This window comes from Saimiri boliviensis, chromosome 5, assembly GCF_048565385.1.
Source record: "Saimiri boliviensis isolate mSaiBol1 chromosome 5, mSaiBol1.pri, whole genome shotgun sequence".
NCBI classification, from domain to species: domain Eukaryota; kingdom Metazoa; phylum Chordata; class Mammalia; order Primates; family Cebidae; genus Saimiri; species Saimiri boliviensis.
Genome location: NC_133453.1, coordinates 48578496 through 48602906, shown reverse-complemented (window position 1 = coordinate 48602906; position 24411 = coordinate 48578496). Strand labels below are relative to the sequence as shown.

Here is a 24411-nt window from a genome sequence, read left to right as displayed (position 1 = left end):
AAGTGCAGACTGTAGAATGGAGTGCTTAGTCATTTATTATTGTTAACGGTCTTTTGGCAATCTCCTTCATTCCTCCAGGCTTTTGTTTCCTTATATAAAAAGAAACCGTCTGAAAAACAGACAAATACAATGCAATGTGAGGACTGGGAACAGATAGGAGGCCCACACTACACGTAACAGGTCTTAAGACCAGACTCCAGTGGAAGGTGGGGAACGAAGACCGCAGTTTAAAACAGGTGAAAGAGCAGGACCTACCTATAAACACTTACGAAGTAATAAGTTCACAGGTCTGGGAGTTTGAATGTCTTGGTTCAAATCCTATTTTCTTTTGTTTTCCTTTTTTCCTATCTGTGACCACAGGCAAATTATTAACCTTCAGGCATGTCTCGCACGCAGTAAGTACTCAGTAAACTGTAACTGTTTTAAACTAATGCTTGTCATGAGTAAAAGAGATTTTAAATGTAAAGCATTTGTTTAGCATGGTGCCTGGCACATAGTAAGTGCTCAATAAAGGAAAGTGGCTGTTATATCATTGTCATTATTGGAGGAAGGATATCTGAAGCCGATACATGAAATATGAACAAGAATTAGCCAAAGAGACAGGCAGAAGAGTATTCTATGCTGGACCAATAGATACAAAACCTTAGATGGGAGAGAGAGCATGGCTCATAGGGGAACTGGTTGTGCCTGGAGTAGGCTAGAGGGCAAGGGTTGAGGAGTGTGGTCCATGCCATAGGAGCTACTGTACAGTCTTGCTGCAAAGATGGCACCCACTAACCATCACCTGCAATGCTCTCACGCGTGGGCTTGTTTTAGCCCACTGCCAGAGTGTGTGTCATTGCTGGCATTTTATAGACGGTATTTAGTTATATTCAGTAGTGAATTTTTTTTTAAAGCCCTGTGTAGTTGAAGGAGCCCCTATTCAGAAGCTGGTGGAAAGATTATAGGGTTAGTTAAGATACTCCTCATTTTGACAATTGATAAAGGAAACAAAAGCCATGGTGTCTCTATTGCTAATAAAATAATTTCTCCTTTCATAAAATCTTATAAAAGAAATGGATTTTTCATCTTGGCAAAATAAATATATATCAGGTTTAGGTCATTTCTCAAACTAAAGGCAATATTAAAAGTGTAATTTGAATTACTTATTAATAACAACAAATCTTACGACTTGAAGCATATCTCATCTCTTAGACCCAGAGTTGCTGACTCAATGTGATCTATTCTGATGGAAACAAGTTTGTTATAATAAGATAACATCCATATTCCTCTTTTCAAAAATAACTTTATGTTTTTATGTTTGATGGAATGATGAGATTCTGTAATACACTGGAAAAAATGCATGATATTCATTCATTGTGGCAGTATATCATAATTACTCAGCTTTTCTTTATCATTAATAACAGAAGATTGTGAATAAAAACATACTAATATCCACCAGATGTTCAGAAAAACATAAATATCCCCACATGTCAGCACTTTTAGCAGAAACTCAACAAAATTTTCTCTACTTCTTTTTTCCTTTTTTAGTTTCCTGAAGATGTTCTTTTGATATGATATTTTTAATCCTCATTAGGGATTTGTTTGGGTTCCTTTAATATCTGCCACAAGAGACTGTATAGTTCTGGAGATAGCCAACATGCATCTCGCTACCTTGTCCCTATTACTCTATTGATCAAGAGGCAGGCTGGTATAATGGAAAGCCATCGGCCAGCTTTGTGGCCAAAAGGATCTCAGTTTAAACATACTCTCAGCTTCTTAAATAGCTGGATGACCTTGAACAAATTGCTTAACCTTTCTGAGCCTAAATTTCTTTATCTTCATAATGGTGATAATAATTCTTTCATCGAAAGGTCATTTCAAAGAGAAGCACTAATAAAAGTGCCAAGCATTCAGCCCTACTAAAAGAAAGCAATTATATTGATCTATCTGAAGACCACCCCGATTTCTTGGTTTCCTTTGACTACTGCATTTTCCTTTTTCTTCCCCATTGATACCTTAAGCTTACTAAAATTTCTTTTTCTCTAAAATTCAAGTGTTTCCCTTCAGTTTTCATTCTAGAAGCCTATTTTCTCAGCCTGAGCTCCTTTTTAAATATGCTGTACAAGGGCCAGGGTAGGCTTTGCTACACTTTTTAGCACCTAAAATGAAATTGTGGTGCGGGCACAACTGATAGATTGCAGTCAGCTCCTCCTGATAGGGAAACATAACTCCCACATGGACTCCGTGAAATGGTCAGTAAAAATTACATACAATAATTTATTAAGATCTTTTTCTTCCTATGGTGAATTCCATAGCTTCAACTTGGAAAGGAGCAAATGGCCTATTGTAAAAACAGTACCAGGGCACCTGGTCCCCAGGAATGGGCCGCCTGTTCAAGTGAGGCCAATTAACTTCTCCAGGAGCAGGGAGAACCATACAACGTAGGAAAAATATAATTTATAGAATGGTACTCTGGTGTCCTGGAAGAATAATTCATTTAATACAGAGGAGTTATTTATCCCTATATGGTAGTTTACATATGATGGTTTACTGGAGAAATTTTCCCAAAGTGACCATCTTGTATACGGGCAATGGAACAAATATGAAATAGGAAAGAGGTACAAATTAAATTTTTTCTTTTTTTGATTTAACCTTTAGAACCTCACATGAAAAACAATTCTGGCATAGAGGCTACGTGTAGAAGACCTCATGAAGACTTTGGTTTTCATGTCCACTGTTTAGAAGGGAAGCAAATACTTGACTGGAAGTTGTCAACTTTTTGATCTGTGAATCCCTTTTCTTCTAGCTGATTCATTTCTATTGCTATTCAAGCACTACGGGATTTGATTTCATTTAGGTGTGGATTTTGGCCAAGTGGTCTTTGACCTGGAGTGCCGCAACCATATTAAGAGGTCGTAAAGATGTGCTCTTCCATGCTTGACTCACTGCTATTCTATTAGTTTACTTTACTTTGATAGAGAAATTGGCTAATGCTTTACAAACCCTCCCCTTCCCTGGAATTCAGAGAGCAGCTTATTTATATGTAGATGTAGCTATATGACATTTTCAAATGCCATACATTTGCATATGAAGGTCTCTTTCTTCCCCTTTCAGTAAACAGGCTGTGCTATTACGTCCAAAGCAATGTTTGGAATTACATTTTCTATACAAGTTCTTCCTTAAAATGTTTTTTAAATGCCCAGGAGAGATTAAAAAAATTAAACCCTCTAACTAGATTCCATTTTGTCAGGAGTGAAAATTTATAATTTATGATGAATATATATATATATATATATATATATATATATATGCACTTCTGTTTCTGTGGCTTTGCATTATAAGTTTGTTAAATAATAATAGCATGATTAGAATTTCTTAAGAAGAAAGCAAAAGCAAAGAGATATTAATTTGGTATGGAGATTCCTTTAAAATTTTATGTAGTTTGGTTTCTAGAGAGATCTCAGTCTTATTTACTTAACAAATAATTATTGAGAGTCTACTATTTGTCAGGCATTTTTTAAGGCACTGCATGTACAGTGAGGAGCAAGACAAATTTCCTGCCCACATGGAGTTTCTATTATTAGAAAAGATGATATAAGATAAAAAGGTAAACACACAGATATATAAATAAATTTCTATTCACATTAAACAGATTGAAGAAAATAATACACTATTGGCAGAGAGAATGCATGGAGTGACAGGGACAGGAAAGGGAGTGGCCCAGCAGCCCTACCCTGGAGGGTGTGAAGGGCAGGCCAGGGGAAGATGAGGAGGCATATCTTTGGGAGCACAGAAAACAGCCAGGGCAAATTGTAAGCATTAGGCACCATTGTACAGAAAAGTAAGTGTTGGAACAGGAAGCCCATTTTAAATACAACTCTCAAAGTGAAATCATCATTCATCCAACATTAGAGAAAAGAAACATGAAGCAAGAAGAAAGGAAAGAAACAAAGGAGAAAGAAGCTAATCAGTGGTTCCACAGTTTCCATCTGCTTCCAGGACTTCCTGTTATTTGTCCCACAGTTACCCAGGCATTCATTTGGTCACCTTTGCTTTTTCCTCCACCTGAATTCCCTGCCGCCCCAGCGTCCGCCTCTACCTGAGGGTTACCACATAATCATCTCCATGCCCTCTTCTCTCCAAACCTCCAGTCCCATACGTTCGTTTCTATGTTGCTGTCTTCAAACAAAATGGCTCATTATTTGACCCCCATTCCTGCTCTTCCTCATACTTTTCCCCCTATCTTAGGGAACGAAATTGTTTTTCATCTAGGTGACCAGATGAACCAGTTACCTTCATAGTTTCCTTGACTTTCCACTTCTCTTTCCCTGGTCAGTTAGCAAATCTGGTAACATTTTATCTCCTACATCTACCTAAAATCCATTTATTTTTCTCTGTTGCCACTCCCATCCATGACATTCATTCTTCATTGTTATGATGTAGTCATCTAAATTCATCTTGCCTAATGCTCCTGCCCTCTCTAACCTGTTCCTCACTCTGCTGCCAGGGTTGTTGTTGTTTTTTTAAAAATAAAAAATATGATAGTATTTAAAAATACCTTAGTGACCCCCTTATTGAGCAGAAGATAAATTTTAACTTTTATTGCAAATGAGGAAACAGACTTAATTGAAGCCACAAACTGCTACTCTCACTTAGCTCCAGTTGCTCCACTTTTTTGTTCCATGCTTTAGCCATAAAATTATTTGTTATTCCCTAGACATTCCCGCTAATTGAAGTCTCTTTGCCTTTAAAATATTGTTCCCTATGTCTATAATGCTTTTTCTTTTCTTTGCCAGGTATACTCAATGCAAACACTACTTTTTTTCTGAAACATTCTTGACTTCTCCTGTTGCCAGTCATAGTTACACACATCAGTTTGAATCCCTGCTCGATTGCATCAACGTTTCTGAGCTACACTTTCCTCATTATACCTGTTCCCCAGGCAGGTTGTGAAGAGATGAGATAGCATGTTGTATACATAATGTGTGACACAAAGTAAATGCAAAATAAATGTGTTTCTATTATTTCTATTTTAGCATTCTTAACGCTCCATTTTCTACTTGCCATAAAAAGTTATTGGAATACTTATAATTTAGTATATATGTGCTTGTTTGAGTAACATGGGTTTCTGAATGTAAAGTTAGAGAGAGAAGCTTGGGTGTAGTTTACCCCTGAATTTCATTATTTCCAAAAAGTTGTTACAAATATTACCAGCATCGATAATACATTTAGCAATCCTCTTAAGAAATTTACAAATTAAAATTCATATCCCAAATAGCTAATTAAATCATAAGCTCTCTAAGCCCCTTCATCTTCCATGAGTAAATTTTGTAGGTCTTAGGTTGCTTTATTATATCTGCCACTTTGAAGTCCTGGATACTAGCAAGCCTAAAAACCAGGACACATGACTTTATGAATGTTACAGTTAAATTCAAGTCACTTGATACTTTCTGAAAATCACTGGTACTTTTCTAGGCTTAGAATTTTTCATGTTGATGAGTTCGGGCCAGCAATGTTGACTATAGCAACAACAATTCTGAAGAGATACTCTGAATTTGCTACCCATATTTAGGATTCTAACATATTTATGCAAAAGTCATTATTTAGTAAGGACTGAGCACTTCATTCCATGGCTTTATGTGCCACTGTATACATTAATAGAAAGGTAGGCTATTATATGGAACAGACATCAGAGATTATCCATCCCAGATCTATAATTTACAGATAAGAAAACAAAGACTCATAGAGGTTATGGTCAAATGCAGAACCTAACACAGGCCTTCTGGAGGATTAGTGTATAGCAACAACTAGAATCAAGGGTGCATTAAATCTCAGTTCTGAGATTTCCCCATCTAAATGGAAACACCTCAGTTCCAAGATATTTTAACCCATTTCACAGGTGTCAGCACAAGACAATGAAAATACGCCAAAAAAAAAAAAAAAAGTCAAAGAGGGTGGAGAAAGTTAAACTAGTTTTGAAATTACATTAGATGTAAAATAAAAATGTTAAAAAGTGACTTGACACCAGTGAACAAATTTGACTGACTGACTAGTGTTAGGAGTTACGAGTTTTATACTAAGAATAATAGATGAGACATATCATCATATTGCTTGAGTTTCTCATGCTACATCATATCTTTCTATCAAAATTTCCATTTCATTTTAAATTTTGAATGTAACAAAATATTTCTAGGCATTTGAGTATCAACAGTTTTATCAGAACAACTTTTGTTTAACCCCTTATATTTAAAAAGTTTGTTTAATTTGTAAGATATGTTTTTTAACCTCTTAGAACCATTTCTCAAGATAGAAATGTAGTGGATTTTATAGTAAAAGTAATTAGAAACAATAATTCATTTACCAGAAACTAAACTGAGATGGATCTTGCAGTAGAATTGGGAAACCCACATGTCTGCGTATTTTGTTAAGCATAAGGGGACACTGAGTATAGTAATTTATTGGTGGGAACTCTGGCTTCCAGTAGGATTCTACTGTCTTGTATTTGACAGTTTCAAAAACATCCTACACTCTAATGCAGGTGTCCCCAAACTACGGCCCGCGGGCTGCATGCGGCCCCCTGAGGCCATTTATCCGGCCCCCCACCGCACTTCAGGAAGGGGCACCTCTTTCATTGGTAGTCAGTGAGAGGAGCACAGTATGTGGCAGCCCTCCAACGGTCTGAGGGACAGCGAACTGGCCCCCTGTGTAAAAATTTGGGGACGCCTGCTCTAATGCTTTAAAAACACAATGCAAAAGAGGAATGACCAGTAGCAGACACTGGTAGATCAGGATAATATGACAAATTGGATGAACTGACAGGCAGGTGGTGAATAATTTTAACATGACCCTAAAAATAGTGGAAGGGTGTTTGCACATTGCCACTTCTCTAAAGGCAGATGGATATGCATGACCTGAGTTTTTAGACAAGTGTCAGGAATATTGATGGGTAGTACGAGGATGATCATTTTCTTGGCAATGTTGCAGTAGACAGTTTGCATGATTAATGATGCATCTTAGTCTTTTTTTTTTTTCCTCCTGGGGCAGAAAGGGATATGAACCTTTGTCACTATAAGGAATGTAAGAATTTTGCCTGAAGGGTAAGGCAGCAGAACTTTAGTCACCTAAAAGCACCATATGCTTTCTACAGGTGAGGAAATAGTAGTAAAATGTACAAGTGTTCTTGATATATAAGATGACAGTGCCTGGTAGAATGATTATGACATGCCTCTTATTAAGAGGGTCTACTCCAGGGCATAGGAGCCTTTCACAGCTCTGAAGTACAGAGTGCAGTAAACCTGGGCTCTGACAAAACTGAGGCAAACTGTGGCTCTGGGATACATCTGAACACATACAATGTTTGAATGAATATTAAGAGCCACTCAAAGGAAACAGAACAAGACTAAAACAGGAAATAAGAGGTGAGATCATCTGCCTAATGTTTATATTCATTTCAAGTTTTTCAAGACAATTTTCTGATTCAAATCCATTTAATATTGTTTCCAAATGGTGAATCCAGTGAGAAAGAACTTTTCTTTTCCAAGAATAACATTGTTTGCTCAGCTTTTTAAAATGTCACATATAGCAATGAATGAACTATGTTATTTCAAGGCTCAAAATGTAATCCAAAGTTGAATAATAGTTTGTAGATCTATTCTGCTAAACCCCTAGTAGTCCGTCTTCTGAAAATATTATGTTAATTAAAGGTAATATAAATGATGGAGGCAAACTTTGCAGTCTTCTTTCTTTTATTTTTCTTCGTAAAGTAATAAAGGGTAGTCTTGGAAATCAAGTCCAGTGAAAAATTTTGTTAATTAAAAAAAAATTTCATTTTTATACAAGGGGTATTAGCTAATGCATTAGGTAATCAAGAAAATTTAGAAAATCTGTTTTTCCAAAGTTAATCTAAATTTCTCAAAAGAAATTTAAAAACAGGATAAATGCTCATTTATATGAGGGGACGGGTTGGAATTTAATCTTCATGAACACCAGTGACTGTGTTGGTTATTTCCTTACTTTCTCTTTACCCAGAGAGAGAACAAGAGCCACAACTTCAAATCCTTCCTTCGATAATACTAGAAAAGTTCACGTTTCTATTGATTGAGAAGAATCTCAATGAAATCCCGGAAATGAGGGAATGAAATGTAGGAATGATGGGGTTTAAAATATGCTCGTAACATTTTAAATTCATAAATTTAATTTGCATTACTATTACATTCAAATTATGTAATAGATTTCTCTTCCGAGGCTAAATAATATCATCCTAGACTAACATAGTATATACACCGTGCTCACATGCTGAAACACTCTAAACATGTTGAGCCCAATAAACTCTTCTATTACTTAGAAACACATGAGGGAGGGGGAAAAAAACTCATTGTAATAATATGAAGAGTTGTTCCAAACAGCCCTTATGCTTTTGGGGAATGGAGCTTGAATGAGATTTAAGCCAATCAGTGGGGAACATAACTGCTTGGAGCATAGATTTGAAGCTCTCTCTATATATTAACATATATGAAAAAAAGAGTTCATCATCCTTATCACTTAATTTTAAAAATCTTACCCAGTTAACATATTGATACATAAAAATGGTAAAATAAAAATGTAGAATTTAATACTCTTCAGTCTGAAGTTTCTTAAGATTAGATCAAATTATGCTACCCAAATCAAACAATTACTTCTATCTAGAAAATACAAATTTGATGACAATATGAAAAACAGAATGAGGCATATCCATATCCTAAATCTTTGCCAATAACAATTCCTTACAACTTCATAGTGAGTTATATCTCACAAAGCGCTTTCATATCTGAAACACAGAAAAAAAGAAAAAAAAAGATATAGATACAATCTTTATTTTAAAGATTCTCAGAGAAGTTATATAACAATTATAAATTTAGCAGCTAGGTTTAGAATTTAGGTTTTTTTTTATAATTAGTCCCATGTATTTTTCACAAAACCAAAACATTTCGGTAGAAGCTAACAAATTACATACAGAATAACATTCGCAAAATCGATGATAAATATATATTATTTAACAAGTCTATATCAGAGGGATTTACCTCAGTTTCTTATTAATGACTTTTAGCATAAAACTAGTGAAGATAAAAAACAAAACAACTGTCCCACCTTTTAGAGATAAGTCTGTTTTCATAAGACATTGTAAGTTTTTTGAAACACTAACCCAAATTTATAAGACAATTTATTAACCAACTCCTCCTTCTTGGATATTTTTTCCCAGTAAAAAGGCAATAGTGCACATACTTTATGAATAGGTAGTAGTATAATCTAAGACAGAAAATAACATTGCTGTGAAAGTTATTCATTTGTTTCAATACTAAAGTAATTACTGTAGCAAAGGCCTGCTCATTTATCATTTCCGGTTGTCTTTGCTATTTTTTCAGCTGTCGTTTTAAACAAATATCCTCATTGTCCTTGTTGCAAGACCAATAACTTTATTTCAATAGGTAAGACAACACACCAACAAAGTAAGGTCTATTCCTGTTCCAAGGAGGGTCTGTGCCTGGGAAGCACCTGACTGTATTGCACATTCCTGTCCTTCCCAGAAGAATGTGACACAGTAGAGCTGTGTACTAAGTGGTCATGAAAGAACCCGTTCTGGTTCCCCATCTCCTTCAGCTATGAAAGTTTTCAGGAGCACTTGAGTTCTAATGGCATACCAAACATTTTGTTCCATGAACACAGCAGTTTTAAGAATGGCCATTGAGTGTTTTAATAGAATTTAGACAGTTGTTTTTAAACACATTTCTATGAGCCAAAGTTTACAAAAATGTACAAAGAGGAAGTGCCCAGATAAAAAGCACCTTTGAAATGGTTGCTATTGCCTCCTTAAAAATCACCATTAAACAGTCTTTCAAACAGTCAGTGATTTGTTCAGTAATTTAGTCAGAATTTGTAAGAAGTAGCTAAAATGAACAAAAAGATGACAGGGCTTTGAACAGAAGCAAAGCAGGGACCCAAGTTATGCAAATACTAGTTAGGAATACTGAATAACATAAGCGATCCAATTATGTCTATGAGACTTTCCTCCATAATCTGTAACTAAAAGAAAAACAACTTCTTTAGCCAGATGAACTTTCAGCATTCAAATAAGCCTTTGTAGAGACAGATACTATTGCCTCCTGGTTGTGAAACCTTACATTTCTATTTTGGGACAACTATCTTTCTTTTTAAAAGAAAATGGGTAGGTGTGTGTTTGAAGCAGCAAGATGAAAAGAATCTTGGACTAAGCTGGTGATCTTCATTCTGGGATTTTATCTCCTTTTGGGGAACAGGAAAATTGAGAAATGTTTAGGTAGGCCAACTACACAATGCCACACCTAACTTTTAGACCTCACCTAATATGTACTTTCCCCTAATCTCTAGCACCATAAAGCAGGATTTTTTTTTTTTTTTTTTTTTTTAAATAGAGTTTCGCTCTTGTTACCCAGGCTGGAGTGCAATGGCGCGATCTCGGCTCACCGCAACCTCCGCCTCCTGGGCTCAGGCAATTCTCCTGCCTCAGCCTCCTGAGTAGCTGGGATTACAGGCACGCGCCACCATGCCCAGCTAATTTTTTTTGTATTTTTAGTAGAGACGGGGTTTCACCATGTTGACCAGGATGGTCTTGATCTCTCGACCTCGTGATCCACCCGCCTCGGCCTCCCAAAGTGCTGGGATTACAGGCTTGAGCCACCACAACCGGCAAAGCAGGATTTTAAACAGAACATGATTGGCATTTTGGCTGGATAATGCTGTTTTGTGCATTGCAGGATGTACAGTCACATCTCTGATCTCCATCACCGGATGCCAGCAGCACTTACCCCTGCCCCTTCTCCAGACAATCAAAACTGTCCCCAGACATTGCCAGTGTCCCCTGAATGGGAGTTGGGAGGAAAGTGCGGAGGAGGAAGGTTGATGGAGGCAAAATTGTTCCAGTTGAGAACCGCTGCCCTAAAATGATGATCAACAATTTCCCCTCAATCATGGTTTCTGAACTAAAGCTATATACTTTGTATAGACTTTGAAAGCTGGAAAGACAACATCAGAATCTTATTTTCTTTTTCCTTTTTTTTTTTTTAAACGGGGCCTCACTCTGTTACCCAGGCTGGTGGGAGCGCAGTGGCATGATCTTGACTCACTGCAACGTTGGCCTCTGGGGCTCAAATGATCCTATCACTTTAGCCTCCTGAGTAACTAGGACTATAGGCACATGCCATCACACCCAACTAATTTTCGTGATTTTTGTAGAGACAGGGTTTCACCATGTTGCCCAGGCTGGTTAATCTTATTTTCAAAAGTTACTGATGAGAAAACAGGTTCTGAGAGGCTAAGTAACTAAGTTTAGATGAATTAGAATAGAAATGAGACTAAGTCAAAAGTTCTGCATCCTACTCCAAGCTCTTTTTCCTATAAAATGCAATTTGTAAGTCATTTGCTCTAAAATCCAAATGAAATTAAAAATATGATTATCCATATCATTGGAGAATAGCCTTGTAGAGAATCCAAAACAACAGATAACACACATATAATTTCTAGGTGATTTTGGAATGAACTAAAATGAGACTATTCCAGTGGTATTATTTTCCTGATGATTATAATGATGATAATCATGATTATAATGAAGATGATAATGGTTTTCTTAGGATAACATTACAATTAGCTGTGTTTCCTGAGCATTTTTCAATTCATGGCTACGATGAACAGCTTGGAAGTGTGCTAAGCTGCAGAAAACAGCCAGCTTCATTATTAGAATATAGCACTGACAATCTACTTAGATACGTAAGTGTTAATAATTGCCTGTCACTCTTGATGGAATGTTATGCTTACTCTTTACTGTTCTGCATATAGAAGACAATGTGGACACTTTATTTAAACTACCTTACAGATAAGTTTCCCTGGTCTGCCTGTTGGTTGTTTCTCATGCTTCTATAGCTATATTTCATTAAAAATCAGAAATCAATAACACAAGTGTATGTGCCAGCTTTAGGGAATGGGTGAGTGGCTAGGGGTGTGGGGGTAGCTCAGAGATTATTTCAAACAACGGGAAACTTCAACTTCCCTGGTGCTCTTTAGATAATAGAAAAGTAAACAGGAAAAACATCCAGTGGTGCAAGATTTGTAGAATAATTTTGACAGTACATGGATAACCAGTCTGCAGAAGTGAATTTGGATGTGTACTGCCTGACAAAACACTGATCGCTTGTTGGTTTAAAGTCTATAGACTAACAACATGGTCTTTCTGTAATACTTAATTTCTAGAGGACAAATGGAGCTTGTTTTTAGTCTTCATTTTCTGAATACTTAAAACATTATTATTATTATTATTTTAGCTAAACACATTTATTTTCATTAGTAAATGAAATTTTTAAAGACATACTCTTGGGAGGGAGTTTTCTAATGTATGACACACAGCTTTCAACCTCAGAAAACATGAAAGAAAGATTAAAGGCAGAGGTTTTTTTTTTTTCCTGTATGAAATATATTTTACAGGAACATTATGTAACACCAACAAACATTGATAATACATCAACAACTCTCTGCAGAAATACAAGATAATTAATACACTTATTCTGTCTGTGTTTTATCAAGTTAAACATTAACAATGTCACCATAAAAGGCATTTGCTAGCATAAATGCTGACTTACCATAAGAAAAAAATTCATTTTTCTTTGTTATTCGCCAAACTTGTTTAAATTATATGTTAAAAAATGGCTTTCAAAGTGAACTTTGTGTAAAAACATTTGCAGGTTTCCCATTGCAAAAGGGCATACCAATCTAATAAGGACTGTGATATATACTAAAATGGTCATTTCTTGGGGGATACCAAGCTAGAGATCCCAGAGCGGCTCAGGCTTAAAGTCATAAAATGACTTCTGTGAGACTAGCCCTCAATTTTATCCTGATTAAATTTACTGTATCTGAGAAAATGGGTGAACTGGGTGGGAGGCCACCCAGAAATGGAAACTCAGACCAAGGACAGTCAGGTCAAGAATGTTAGAGCAAGTTCTGACAGTAAGGGAGGTGGTTCTGGCCAAGGACACATATTCATCCTAATTTGAGGGCAGTGGTATCCCTATTTTGTAGTCATTCACATCAGGCTGTTTTAGCTTGATGCCTTAAACATTTAAAGAATATATGCTCTAGTTAAGGCTCACCAAGTAATCTCATTATAACTGGGCTTCTCAGGTAATTCAACTCGAGGAAGAGAAGACACTGGTCAGAGGGTGTAAATTGTCTAGGTAGTCCTCTCTCTTTGTAAATGAGAAAGCCACCACACTCAGAGAAAATTTAGATATCTGATTACAAGTCTGAGAGCCATACCTGCCTTTATCATGAATTTAGTCAATATCCAAAATATAATTCTGGCATTATCCTATCCAGCTGTCCATCTTCCACCAAGTCATCACACCCGCAATGTGCTGCCCTTGTTGGTTCTCGGCCCTTGATGAAGCCCATCTCTCTGCCCCTAACTTCCAAAAACTTCCCAAAGCTCACCCAAAACTGTGCTCCAGAATTGGCAAATTCCCTACTAGCCTCAGGTGCTGCACTGAAATTCTCATCTTTCTTCTTGCATACTGAAGCACTAGCTTTTTCTGACAATATGAAACCTCTTTTATCCTCCCACTAAGTGGCTGTATTTTCTACTCTCCTCCTCTGCATTTGAGGACTCAGAGGTGGAGTGCTGTCCTCCTTAATCCTCATTACTAGTCTTAGAGTACTAAGCCACCACTTCCCTCAAGCCTTAGCACTGATTTCCACATTCTTGTTATGCCTGGAGTTCGGTCCACAAGTTCGATTTCTTTTGATTAGATCCAAGTTCAAAGGTAAAAGAGTGTTTTCTGAATGAACAACTGGAGGAAACTATGCCTATGAAATAAACAACTGTTTAGAAATGTAATTTCTCTGAGAGACTTTCTTTTGTAGATATTTAAAAACATTTTTAGTTGATTATACATAATTTTAAATCATTAAGATGTGAGAACTGAGTTTTTAATACCTTTGATAATGTGGGCTCATATAGTTGTTAAAGATGGCAGAGTCTTTAACAACAGCAGCAAATCAAAGTGCTCAGAATAGTGTGTGTGTGTGTGTGTGTGTGTGTGTGTGTGTGTGTGTATGTGTTGTTTTTGTTTTTGTTTGAAATGGCTTTAATTCTATTTACTAGGTTTATGGAAAACATTGTGCCTTGATATTCTACAGAGCACTGGGATATATCCTACTCTTTAAGTTTCACATTCTACCTGTACTTATACTACCCTTCCTAGGAATGGAGATAAAATACACTTGAGGTAAAAAGATAAATTAACGTAGAGAATAACAACATTTTCACTAGCAATTATATAGATGTTTGAACTCATATAGCTTTTTTCTCTTCATCTTCCATGCTAAATAGACTTGTCTTTTCTTTACTATGAATTCATGAAAAACATTTGTTTTGATCTCTTTGCGGGGTGTATGTGTGAAATGTTGACATGTGAACATTAACATTTCTGAGTGAAAATAACGTTTTACATAAACAGAAATAAATTTCCATATACCACATTCCTTTTTTTCAAATAATGAATAGGTAGCTTTTTAAAATATATGCACTGGAGTATAAGCCATGGACTTTAAAGGTTACACTGAAGAAAGCATATGATATCATCATCCTGCAGTTGTGTCATATGCTATGTCTTCCTACTAAATTTCTACTTGGATTTCATGTTGTAATAATCTTGTAATCATATTATTAATGTTTTATGTGATCTAAATATACCATACATAAATTATGTGGACTGGAGGAAAATCAGAAAATTCCTTTGTGAAAATGTAGACATGTTAGTGTGCTAAAAACTTATAAATAAGTATTCAATAAATATTTCTTTAAAGATGAATTAAAAAGTCAGCCAAGGTCTTTTGCAACAAGATGTTATATGACTTGGGTAGGAAAAAAAAATCCAGAAACTTCTTGTAATTGTATGAGTCCATAAAGAATAATATATGTATAAAAACTCTGAACACATACAAACAGACTATATTTCATAAAATGTGTTCCATTTCCCATAAAAATCAATTCTCTTCCATTTTCAGACCAAAAGGAAAGTTAGCTAGCTTGCCAATTTGCATGTTAATGCCTTACATGATGCCTTTTAATTTCAACTTCAATCTTTTGGAAGTAGACTTATTATCTCCATTGAACAGATCAAGAAACTGAGGCTTCAACTAATTGACTCAAGGTTAAATCACAACTATGGCATGGCCACTGTTTAAACTCAATCCTGTCTAATCTTGTGGTTACAACCACTAAACTAGCTGCTGCCCACCTATGGCCGGGAAGAGGAGATAAGTAACACTGCAAGGTGAACTATTTGTAACTGAAAGGAGCATTTCAAATAGGAAAAAGTGCACATAAATGATGCAGGATGCGTTTATGAACTGAGGCATAAATACAAACTTTTCCAGAGTGTCTACCAGGGCCCAAGGCAACTCTTCAGTGGAAAATCTTCATCTGTATTGCAAATACCATTTCTGTGTTTATCTATAACCATGAACATAACATAATATTACAGATGACTGGCTACATGACTTTATGAAGAAAACAATGAGAACACAGAAGTTCAAGAGAGCAGGAAAAATTGTGAGTTAGAGTTCATAGAAAGCTTTATGAATTTTGCAGCACTCTAATGTAAATCCCAGAGGGGAAAAATACTTGCATAGAGACACTTTCCCTTTCAGAAATCTTGAAAAAATCTTGACATCTTAATTCATTTCCTAGGCTTAAATATTCTAGGCTAGTCTGGTGGTACTGTAATAGCCTGGGCAAACATTTTTATTTATTTCACTGTTGATACCAATATTTGTGCTACGAGCTGCTGTCTGCATTTGCTGCTATTTATTTATTTCCTACAGATCAAATTATTGGCCCAGACAAAACGTGGTTTCTGCTGAAATACTCCTTGTGCTCATGAGCAAATGGAAAAAGCTTCCATTTTAAATGTAGGTTTTTGCCACATGACTGAATCAATTCACGCTACAAATATGAAATCATTTGATGTTCATGCCTATATATGTAGAGTGGAGGCATAATCAAGGTAAATATTAGTAAATCAAGCAAAAACCCTATTTACACAGGTAGGCAGTCAATATGTTAAAATACTGCATCCAGTTTCAGGTCGGCCACTCAGCTTCTTTGAGACTCAATTTTATTTCCTCTAATATTTGTACTTTTAGTGCTTTACTGGGTTGACATAGAACAAATAAAGCAATGTGAGTGAATCTTTGTAAAACTATAATGTATCACAAAAAAGCTAGCAATTTTTATTTACTTGGTAGCAAACACTTTCCATTTGTTTTGTCTATGTGGAGAGATAGGAAACAGAACAAGGAAAAAGTTAAAAGTAAATATTATAGCACTTATAGGATGCTTAGAATATATAGACATGAATTCAAAGAAAAGAGTAACTCTTTCAAGCATCTCACACAACATAACATCATGAGGAAATATTTTTGAGTCTGAAACTGCCAAATGGTTAACGCTCAGAGTGCAGAGTATGCCCCAAAGCTGGGACTTGTTAGGTAGTGACACTTCTTCCCTGGTCCTCACACTTGCTGGATTCCGGAATTAGCAATTATGGTTTTAACCTCAGTTCTATCACATACTCCTTTTACTTAATCTCCTTGAACCTCATTTCTCACCTGTCAAAAGCATACAGTATCTCTTTCACATGTCTGTTGTGAAGACTGAAGGAGACAGTATATCTGAAAAGGCTTCCTAAATTGCAATGGCTTCTACAGAGAACAAGCTATTAGGACAATTCACTTAGAATATCTAGATACCCTTTCCAGATGTCAGCTTCCTCTTAATGTGGAAAAATGGGTTGATGGAATATTAATAGGATGGATAGAATTTGGCTTAACTGTTTATTTCTGATTTCTTTCTTCCATATTTCAGACCTGGGTTTAATGAATAAATTATTGCTTGAAGCTAAGGAATGGAAATTTTCCTAAAAATTGATATTATAGGAGATAATGAATTGCCACAGTGTAATGTTCAAAAAGTAAACACAGGGACTCCACACAGGCCTGTCGCTAGACTCAGATCTAGGGAGGCCCTGTCTCCCCTCCCAAGACACAAAATATGGGACTTACATTTTTCATGAATAGCCACTAAAAGCAGGGGAAATATTATCTCCCCACCTATACACTATAATCTGGCATAGTCTTTATTTTAATATTAATTCTGTTCCTGCTTAACCTATGTATGCATGAGAAAAATAAGCTAAACGTGCTCCTCCTCTTAGTCACTTCCTCCATTCTCTCTTATTTATTTACTTTTTCCAATTTGGAAATACACATAAATGAAAGTCATTACTTTAGTCTACCACAGAAACGCTGTCTTTGAGTTATACATATTTTAATGTGATGCTCTAGGATGTTGTCAAAAATTGATTTTAAAAATTTCCAGCCATACAGAGAACCTCTTGGCATATTTTGTGAAAAACACTGTTGAAGATTTTATTCATTTTATGTTTTCCAGTGATGCCTTGTAGAAAGATCTATGCTAAATAGTTCCTTTATAATTTAGCATAGATAAACTTTGTCTTTCATCTCTGAACTTATTATCAGACAATAAAAATCTAAGTTTCATTCAGCAGTGACCTGTGTGGATTTGTTCACCTTTGTAAAGCCTGGGACAGTGGCTTGAACATAGCAGTGACTCTGCAAATATTTGTTCAATGAATTGATTCAACCATAATTTCTCCTTTTACATTGGTTGCCAAGAAACTTAGGGCTAAATGCAGTAAGTGTAATAGAGTATGTTGCTGGTATATTTATTTTCTTTAACAATTCTGATTTTATGTTTTCAATTTCTATTTAAACAATCTCCTTGAATGTATTTTAATTATAAAACACTGCCAACTCTTTCTGAAAACTGGTATAGGATGTCATAAAAGAAAAATATTTTATTTTCTAGATAATTAAAACCAATGTTGTCTGATTTCATTTTATAAAATATCTAGCAACTTATAAAATTAAGTATCTTTTCACTGGAAAAAAATATAACCACTTTTTTTTGAAGCATGACCAAACTTTTAGACAGAAAAACAACACAATCAGAACATATATATGTATTATATATACGTGTGTATATACATATATGTGTGTGTGTATATATGTGTGTATATATATATGTGTATATATATGTGTGTGTGTATATATACACACACGCAATATACATATATATGTATATATACTAGATAAAGAAAAACAAATAGTTGAACTTAATTTTTTTCATTAGAATACATAAGGTGCATATATATATATATATATATATACACACACACATATACACATATATACACACACACACACACACACACACACACACGTGTATGAAAGAAAATGTTGCGAATTTCAAGAGGTGTAAAACATTTGCTATTTAAAAACTTCCAGAAAGAGAGTTTAATTTTAGCAATTTAAAACAATGAAAAGCCTGGAAAGCCCTAGCTTTGTGGGTTTGTAAAACTTGTGTGTCCCGAACCTTTCTGTGGGTGTAGAGACAGATCTAAACCTAAGCCCCAGTCTTATACTGATGAAGGGAGAATAACATTAAATAGACTGTTTAACTCATCTGACAGGTGTCCTGTCACTGGGCTTTGAAACAAAGAGATCCCACGCCCTTTATTCAGAACTCAGTAACGCCTTGGGTCTCATTAAAGGAGACAGGGCAGAATAGAGACCCAAGTCAGATGCAACCAGAAAGTAATACTGGCAGGGATGATTGAGCAAATTCTTTGGTTTCCTGGTACTGACTACATTTATATGCCTTTGAGGATCATGGAATTCACATCTCTGAGCAAGTATACCACACTCCAGTCTACTGCATGTGTTAGTTTTGTTGAAGGTATTGCTTCCTTAGTTTGCATTTATCGTACGTTTTGATAATTCACCTCCTGCTGATCCTTGCTGGGATCTCTTTTAACTGACATTAAAAATGAGATACAATTAATTTGTTTTAACATTTAGGCTTTCTTTCAAGAAGATCTCCATTTTTTAAATTTTCCAGAAACATGTTATTTTATTTACAGCTCTTAAAGTAGGCTCAAAAAAAAAAACTGGGAGTGACAGGTAAAGGTTTTTAATCTATAGTATTCAAGACATACAAAGGACAAATGAGAGTGTGTTAGATCCCTACTTCCCTCTGGTGGGAGAGTCCATGAATGTGTGTCTAACAAGGGAAGTGGCTATGACATTAAATGAGCTATGAACACACAGCAAACTTCGAGGAATAGGAATCAGACAGTTCCTGTTTTCCCTCCTTGGACAGATTTTAGCATGTGAAATAGAAATTAAGAGGACAATGACACATAGACTCTCTATTTTGTTCCTTTTAGTTTTTTCCAAAGTTTGTGTCCCCAAATTCAAGAAATTGCAAATACTACTGGAAGCCTGGAAATGTTGAGGAACACGACTATTATTTAAATGATTTCTAAAGAGGGTATACATTGTATACTGATGAAAACATTAATGAAGATAAAGATATCTAAAATAATTTTTTTGAGAATCTTGAAGTATACGATCAATGTTTAATTAGGAATTACAAGCTTCAATTGACAGTATCTTTGTTCCTGTCTTAAATTTGGATTTCAACAAACATGTATTTTTAAAATTTACTTTTATCTTAGAAGTTTTTCTTTGGAGTTTGCAGGATAAATCTGATGCCAAACTAGAAGATCCTGGACTACACTGAGTGACAGAAGAGTTTTCATTTGCATGTATTTAAAAATATATTCTTTTTTTCCCCCAGATGCCCAATAAAGCAATAAGATAGGAAAAAAATGCCAATTCAGAACATTGACACTGAACATTAGAGATAATCTGTTTGAAACCAAACGTATATGTAAATACTTTTTGGAATAAAAATTCAATTTCCAAATCTCTTTGAAAATCGGCAAAATATTAACATGCAAATAAATGACTTTGAGAGACTGGTAGATTCTATTATGATATCTATTGGAACAATTTTATAAATGCATATATATTTGTATATTGACACTAATCAACCTGAAGAGTTCTTGTTTCAGGAACAAAATTCTCAGGGAGAGATTTGATTTTTCTATGAGTGCAAAGATGGATGGTTCACCCAAGAAGATAAACATAAATGCTACATTTTTGAAGATTTTTCCAAATGAATTAGTTTGCAAAATAGATATAAAGGTATTTTAAATGCAGTTAGTAGCAGTGGCTTATCATAACGTAAACATATAATTGTTTATAATAAATGTGTAAAATTTACATTTATTTTCATTTAAAATTTAAAATATACACAATTAGCCTCAGACTTTGATTTCCCATTATCTTTTATTATTTTTAATAATATTTCTGTGGATCAGCATATCACTAAGTACATTCTTGAAAACATTCATACTACAAAACATGCCACAAAAATATATTGTTTATCAATCAATTTTGTTAAAAAAGCTGTTTATTACAAGAAACTATTCATAATTTTTAAAGGCATGATTATAGTATTGTAATTTTGTTAAAAAATAATTGATTTTTTTCAAGATGCATACTGAAGTATTTATGAATGAAAGGAAGAAATTTCCAGGATTTGCTTCCACAGATTTTTGAAAGTAAGGAAAAAGGACAGGGGTGAGGACAGGGCTGGCTTAGGCATGGATTAGTCACTGGACTTGAATGATGAGTACATGTGGGTTCAGTATGCTATAGAGCCTATATTTGTGTATTTTACCTTTATTAGAAATTCTCCACAACAAAAAGTAAAATAAATAAATAAAAGATGCATATCTCTTAAGTATTTTATAACGAACATAAAAGCTGTGAGAAGTTGTGGGTAGAAGATCCATTTGTTTATATGAGCTCTTCCAAACTTATAGACCACTGAACTATTCTTTTCTTTTTCTTTCTTTCTTTCTTTTTTTTTTTAAAGAATAAAGAAGAGGAAGAAAGAGAAAGAGGAAGAGGGAGAGAGGATGGGGGTATTGCTTTATTGCCCGGGCTAGAATGCAGTCTAAATATGGGTATGCCTATAATTGTCCTTAATAATGGAGACATAAAAGAAAATGAGGGAAGAGAATAACAAACAAGGAGCCAACCAACATTTCGTTTAAACTTCTAAGTTGATATGATGTGGTACTGATAAGAGTGTATATTTCGTGTATTTAGAGAGTTCTATAAATGTTAATTACGTTTACTTCCAGATCTGAGTTCAAGTCCTGGATATCGTTGTTAATTTTCTGTCTCATTGATCTGTCTAATATTAATGTTGAAGTCTCCCACTATTATTCTGTGGGAGTCTAAGTCTCTTTATTAGTCTCGTATGTCTGGGTATTCCTGTATTGGGTGCGTATATATTTAGGATCTTTAGCTCTTCTTGTTGTTGCATTGATCCTTTTATCATTATATAATGCCCTTCTTTGCTTCTTTTGATCTTTGTTGCTTTAACGACTATTTTATCAGAGGCAAAAATTGTAACTTCTGCTTTTTATTTACATATTTTAGCTCTCTGGTTGGTTGGTAAATCTTTCTCCATCCCTCGTTTTGAGTCTTTGTGTATCCTTGAATATGAGATGGGTCTGGATGCAGCACACTGATGGGTTTTAGTTTTTTATTCAAATTGCCTGTTTGTCTTTGGATTGGGGGATTTAGTCAATTTAAATTTAGAATTAATAATGATATATGTGAGTTTAATACTGCCATTTAATATTAGCTGGCTATTTTGCCCATTAGTTGATGTAAATTCTTCATTATACTGATGCTCTTTTTGGTATTTTTTAGAAAGGCTGATACTGTTTGTTCCTTTCTATGTGTAGTGGTTCTTTCAGAAGCTCTTGTAAAGCAGGCCTTGTGGTGATGAAATCTCTGAGCGCTTGCTTGTTCACAAAAAACTTTATTTTTCCTTCACTTATGAAGCTTAGTTTGGCTGGATGTGAAATTCTTGGCTGAAAGTTCTTTTCTTTAAGGATGTTGAATATTGGTCCCCACTCTCTTCTGGCTTGTAGGGTGTCTGCCGAGAGATCTGCTGTGAGTCTGATAGGCTTCCCTTTGTGGGTAACCTGACCTTTCTCTCTGGCTGCCCTTAGTATTCTCTCCTTCATTTCAACCCTGGTGAATCTGACGATTAGGTGCCTTGGAGTTGCTCTTCTTGAGGAAGATCTTTGTGGTGTTCTCTGTATTACCTGGAGGTGAATATTATCCTGCCTTACTAGGTTGGGAAAATTTTCCTGAATAATATCCTGAAACATATTTCACTCTGTTCGTCACATTCAGGTACACCTATCAAGCGTAGATTAGGTCTTTTCACATAGTCCCATATTTCTTGGAGACTTTGCTCGTTCCTTTTTATCCTTTTTTTCTCGAATCTTGTCTTCTTGTTTTATTTCATTGAGTTGGTCTTCGACCTCTGATATCCTTTCTTCTGCTTGATCAATTCGGCTGTTAAAACTCGTGCATACATCACGTAGTTCTCATATTGTGTTTTTCAGCTCCATCAATTCACTTATATTCCTCTCTAAATTGTGTATTCTTGTTAACATTTCGTCAAACCTTTTTTCAAAGTGCTTAGTTTCTTTATATTGGGTTAGAACAAGTTCTTTTAATTCACAGAAGTTTCTTATTATCCACATTTTGAAGCCTGTTTCTGTAATTGGAACACACTCGTTCTCCATCAAGCCTTGTTCCGTTGCTGATGAGGAACTGTGGTCCCCTGCTGAGGGAGTGGCATTCTGATCTTGGGTATTCTCAGCCTTTTTTGGCTGTTTTCTTCTCTTCGTTGTAGATTTCTCCATCTGTGGTCTTTATAATTACCGTCTTTGCAATTGGGTTTCCAAGTGGACGTCCAATTTATTGATTCTCAGAGCCGAAATCTGAGCAACCCACTGCACCGACTAAATCAGTGGCGTTAAGATTGATGGTGCTTTTCTGACTCTGCACCAAGAACCGACGCTCCGAGGTGCCAGCAAAACCGCCTCGCCAGTCACAAGAGTCGCGCTGGCGACCCATGGGGCTCCTCCGCTGGGAATCTCCTGGTGCGTGAGCAACAAGAATTCACGTGAAGGTGTGGCGTCCTCTCGTTCTTTGTGCTTTCAATGGGAGCTACAATCCCGAGCTGCTAGTGATCAGCCATCTTGGATCTCTCCTCTTTTTAAATATCTAAAAATATCTCTCCTGGATGCTTTGGGAATGGCTATATAATAGTAGAACCAATGTTTTTACATGTATAATTGTCCGTGATAATTTCTGTCTTCTAGCACTAAAAAATCCCGTCTACATATTGAAAAACACTAAGATAAAATATGGAAAATGTTTATAAAAATAATTTTTGTTTCCAAATTCTAAGAGATTTCAGATGTCTATAAGTGTATTGACTGTTTTTTCAGTTTCATAGACATTTATCCTTTTGTTAAAGTAAATGAAATTTCAGAAAGGAAGAATAGATGGTAGTATATTTTTTAAAAGACAAGGAACAACTCTTTTTGATTCAATAATTGCCACAAATCTAGATATAACTGCTTAATAGCTAAATGAAAAGCTCTGCTTAAAAATCTTCACATATCATTATCAACCTCAGTAATATTATTTACATATGTTTTGTCCCAAATTTCTATAAAATTTAAGAATCTTTTAAAATTTCAATTGTATACCCATGAGTTATTTCTCACTCTAGAAAAGTTAGATTATCTAGAGACATTCCTCAAAGTGAAATTCTATAATTGCTAAATATGATTTCTATTTTATGTCAAATTCTTATAATTTTGCATGTCTGAGAAACTACATTTTAATTGCAAAATAAGTTAAAAGAATTCAGTATTAAAAAAACCTATATGTGCCTTTTTAACTTTGCATTTAAAGACAACCAGCATTATTATTTGTAGCTGTCCTTTCTAGATCTTTAGAGACTAGCAAACTTTTCATTGTTAACTGTTGTGGAAATTTAAACAAGAACATTTGCATTTATTACAATATATTGCCAAAATTTGCATTGATTTCCACTGATACTATTAATTTGATAAATGTTTTGTTATTTGTACCATTTGCACTGTCAAAGCAAGCTAATTATATCTTAGTGACATTTCTGACAATTGCTTTAACTATGGCAAAAAAAGGTAGGTCTTCTCCGCTTCAACAAAAACTGAAAGCTTGAACTAAGCAAGAGAAGACTAGCACATGTTAGAAGTCTTGTAAGGTTTGCTTTGAAATAAGTGGTAAACAACCATTTCCCAGTACTCTCTTTTAATAGAAGTGCTCACATTTTGTAGTAGAAAATATTATGTACCTGCATAATCTGTTCTTGCATAATGCCCATCTTCAGACTTTGTTGTTGTAGTTGTGTTATCTGTGTAAAAAAATTAACAATGAAAATTAGTTAACTGTTTCCTGAATATCTAATGTCAAACATATATTTCTCCAACAATATCTTCATTGCAA

General features: G+C 35.1%; 1 protein-coding gene across 1 annotated transcript in view; it reads right to left on the bottom strand.

The window, feature by feature from the left end:
- The window catches only part of TMEFF2 (transmembrane protein with EGF like and two follistatin like domains 2), a 260153-nt gene that overhangs the window by 32701 nt on the left and 203041 nt on the right, over window positions 1-24411 (bottom strand). The window contains exon 7 of the mRNA XM_003940807.4: window positions 24260-24319. Within this exon, the coding sequence (XP_003940856.1) occupies window positions 24260-24319 (60 nt within the window). The remainder of the gene's footprint in view (window positions 1-24259; window positions 24320-24411) is intronic.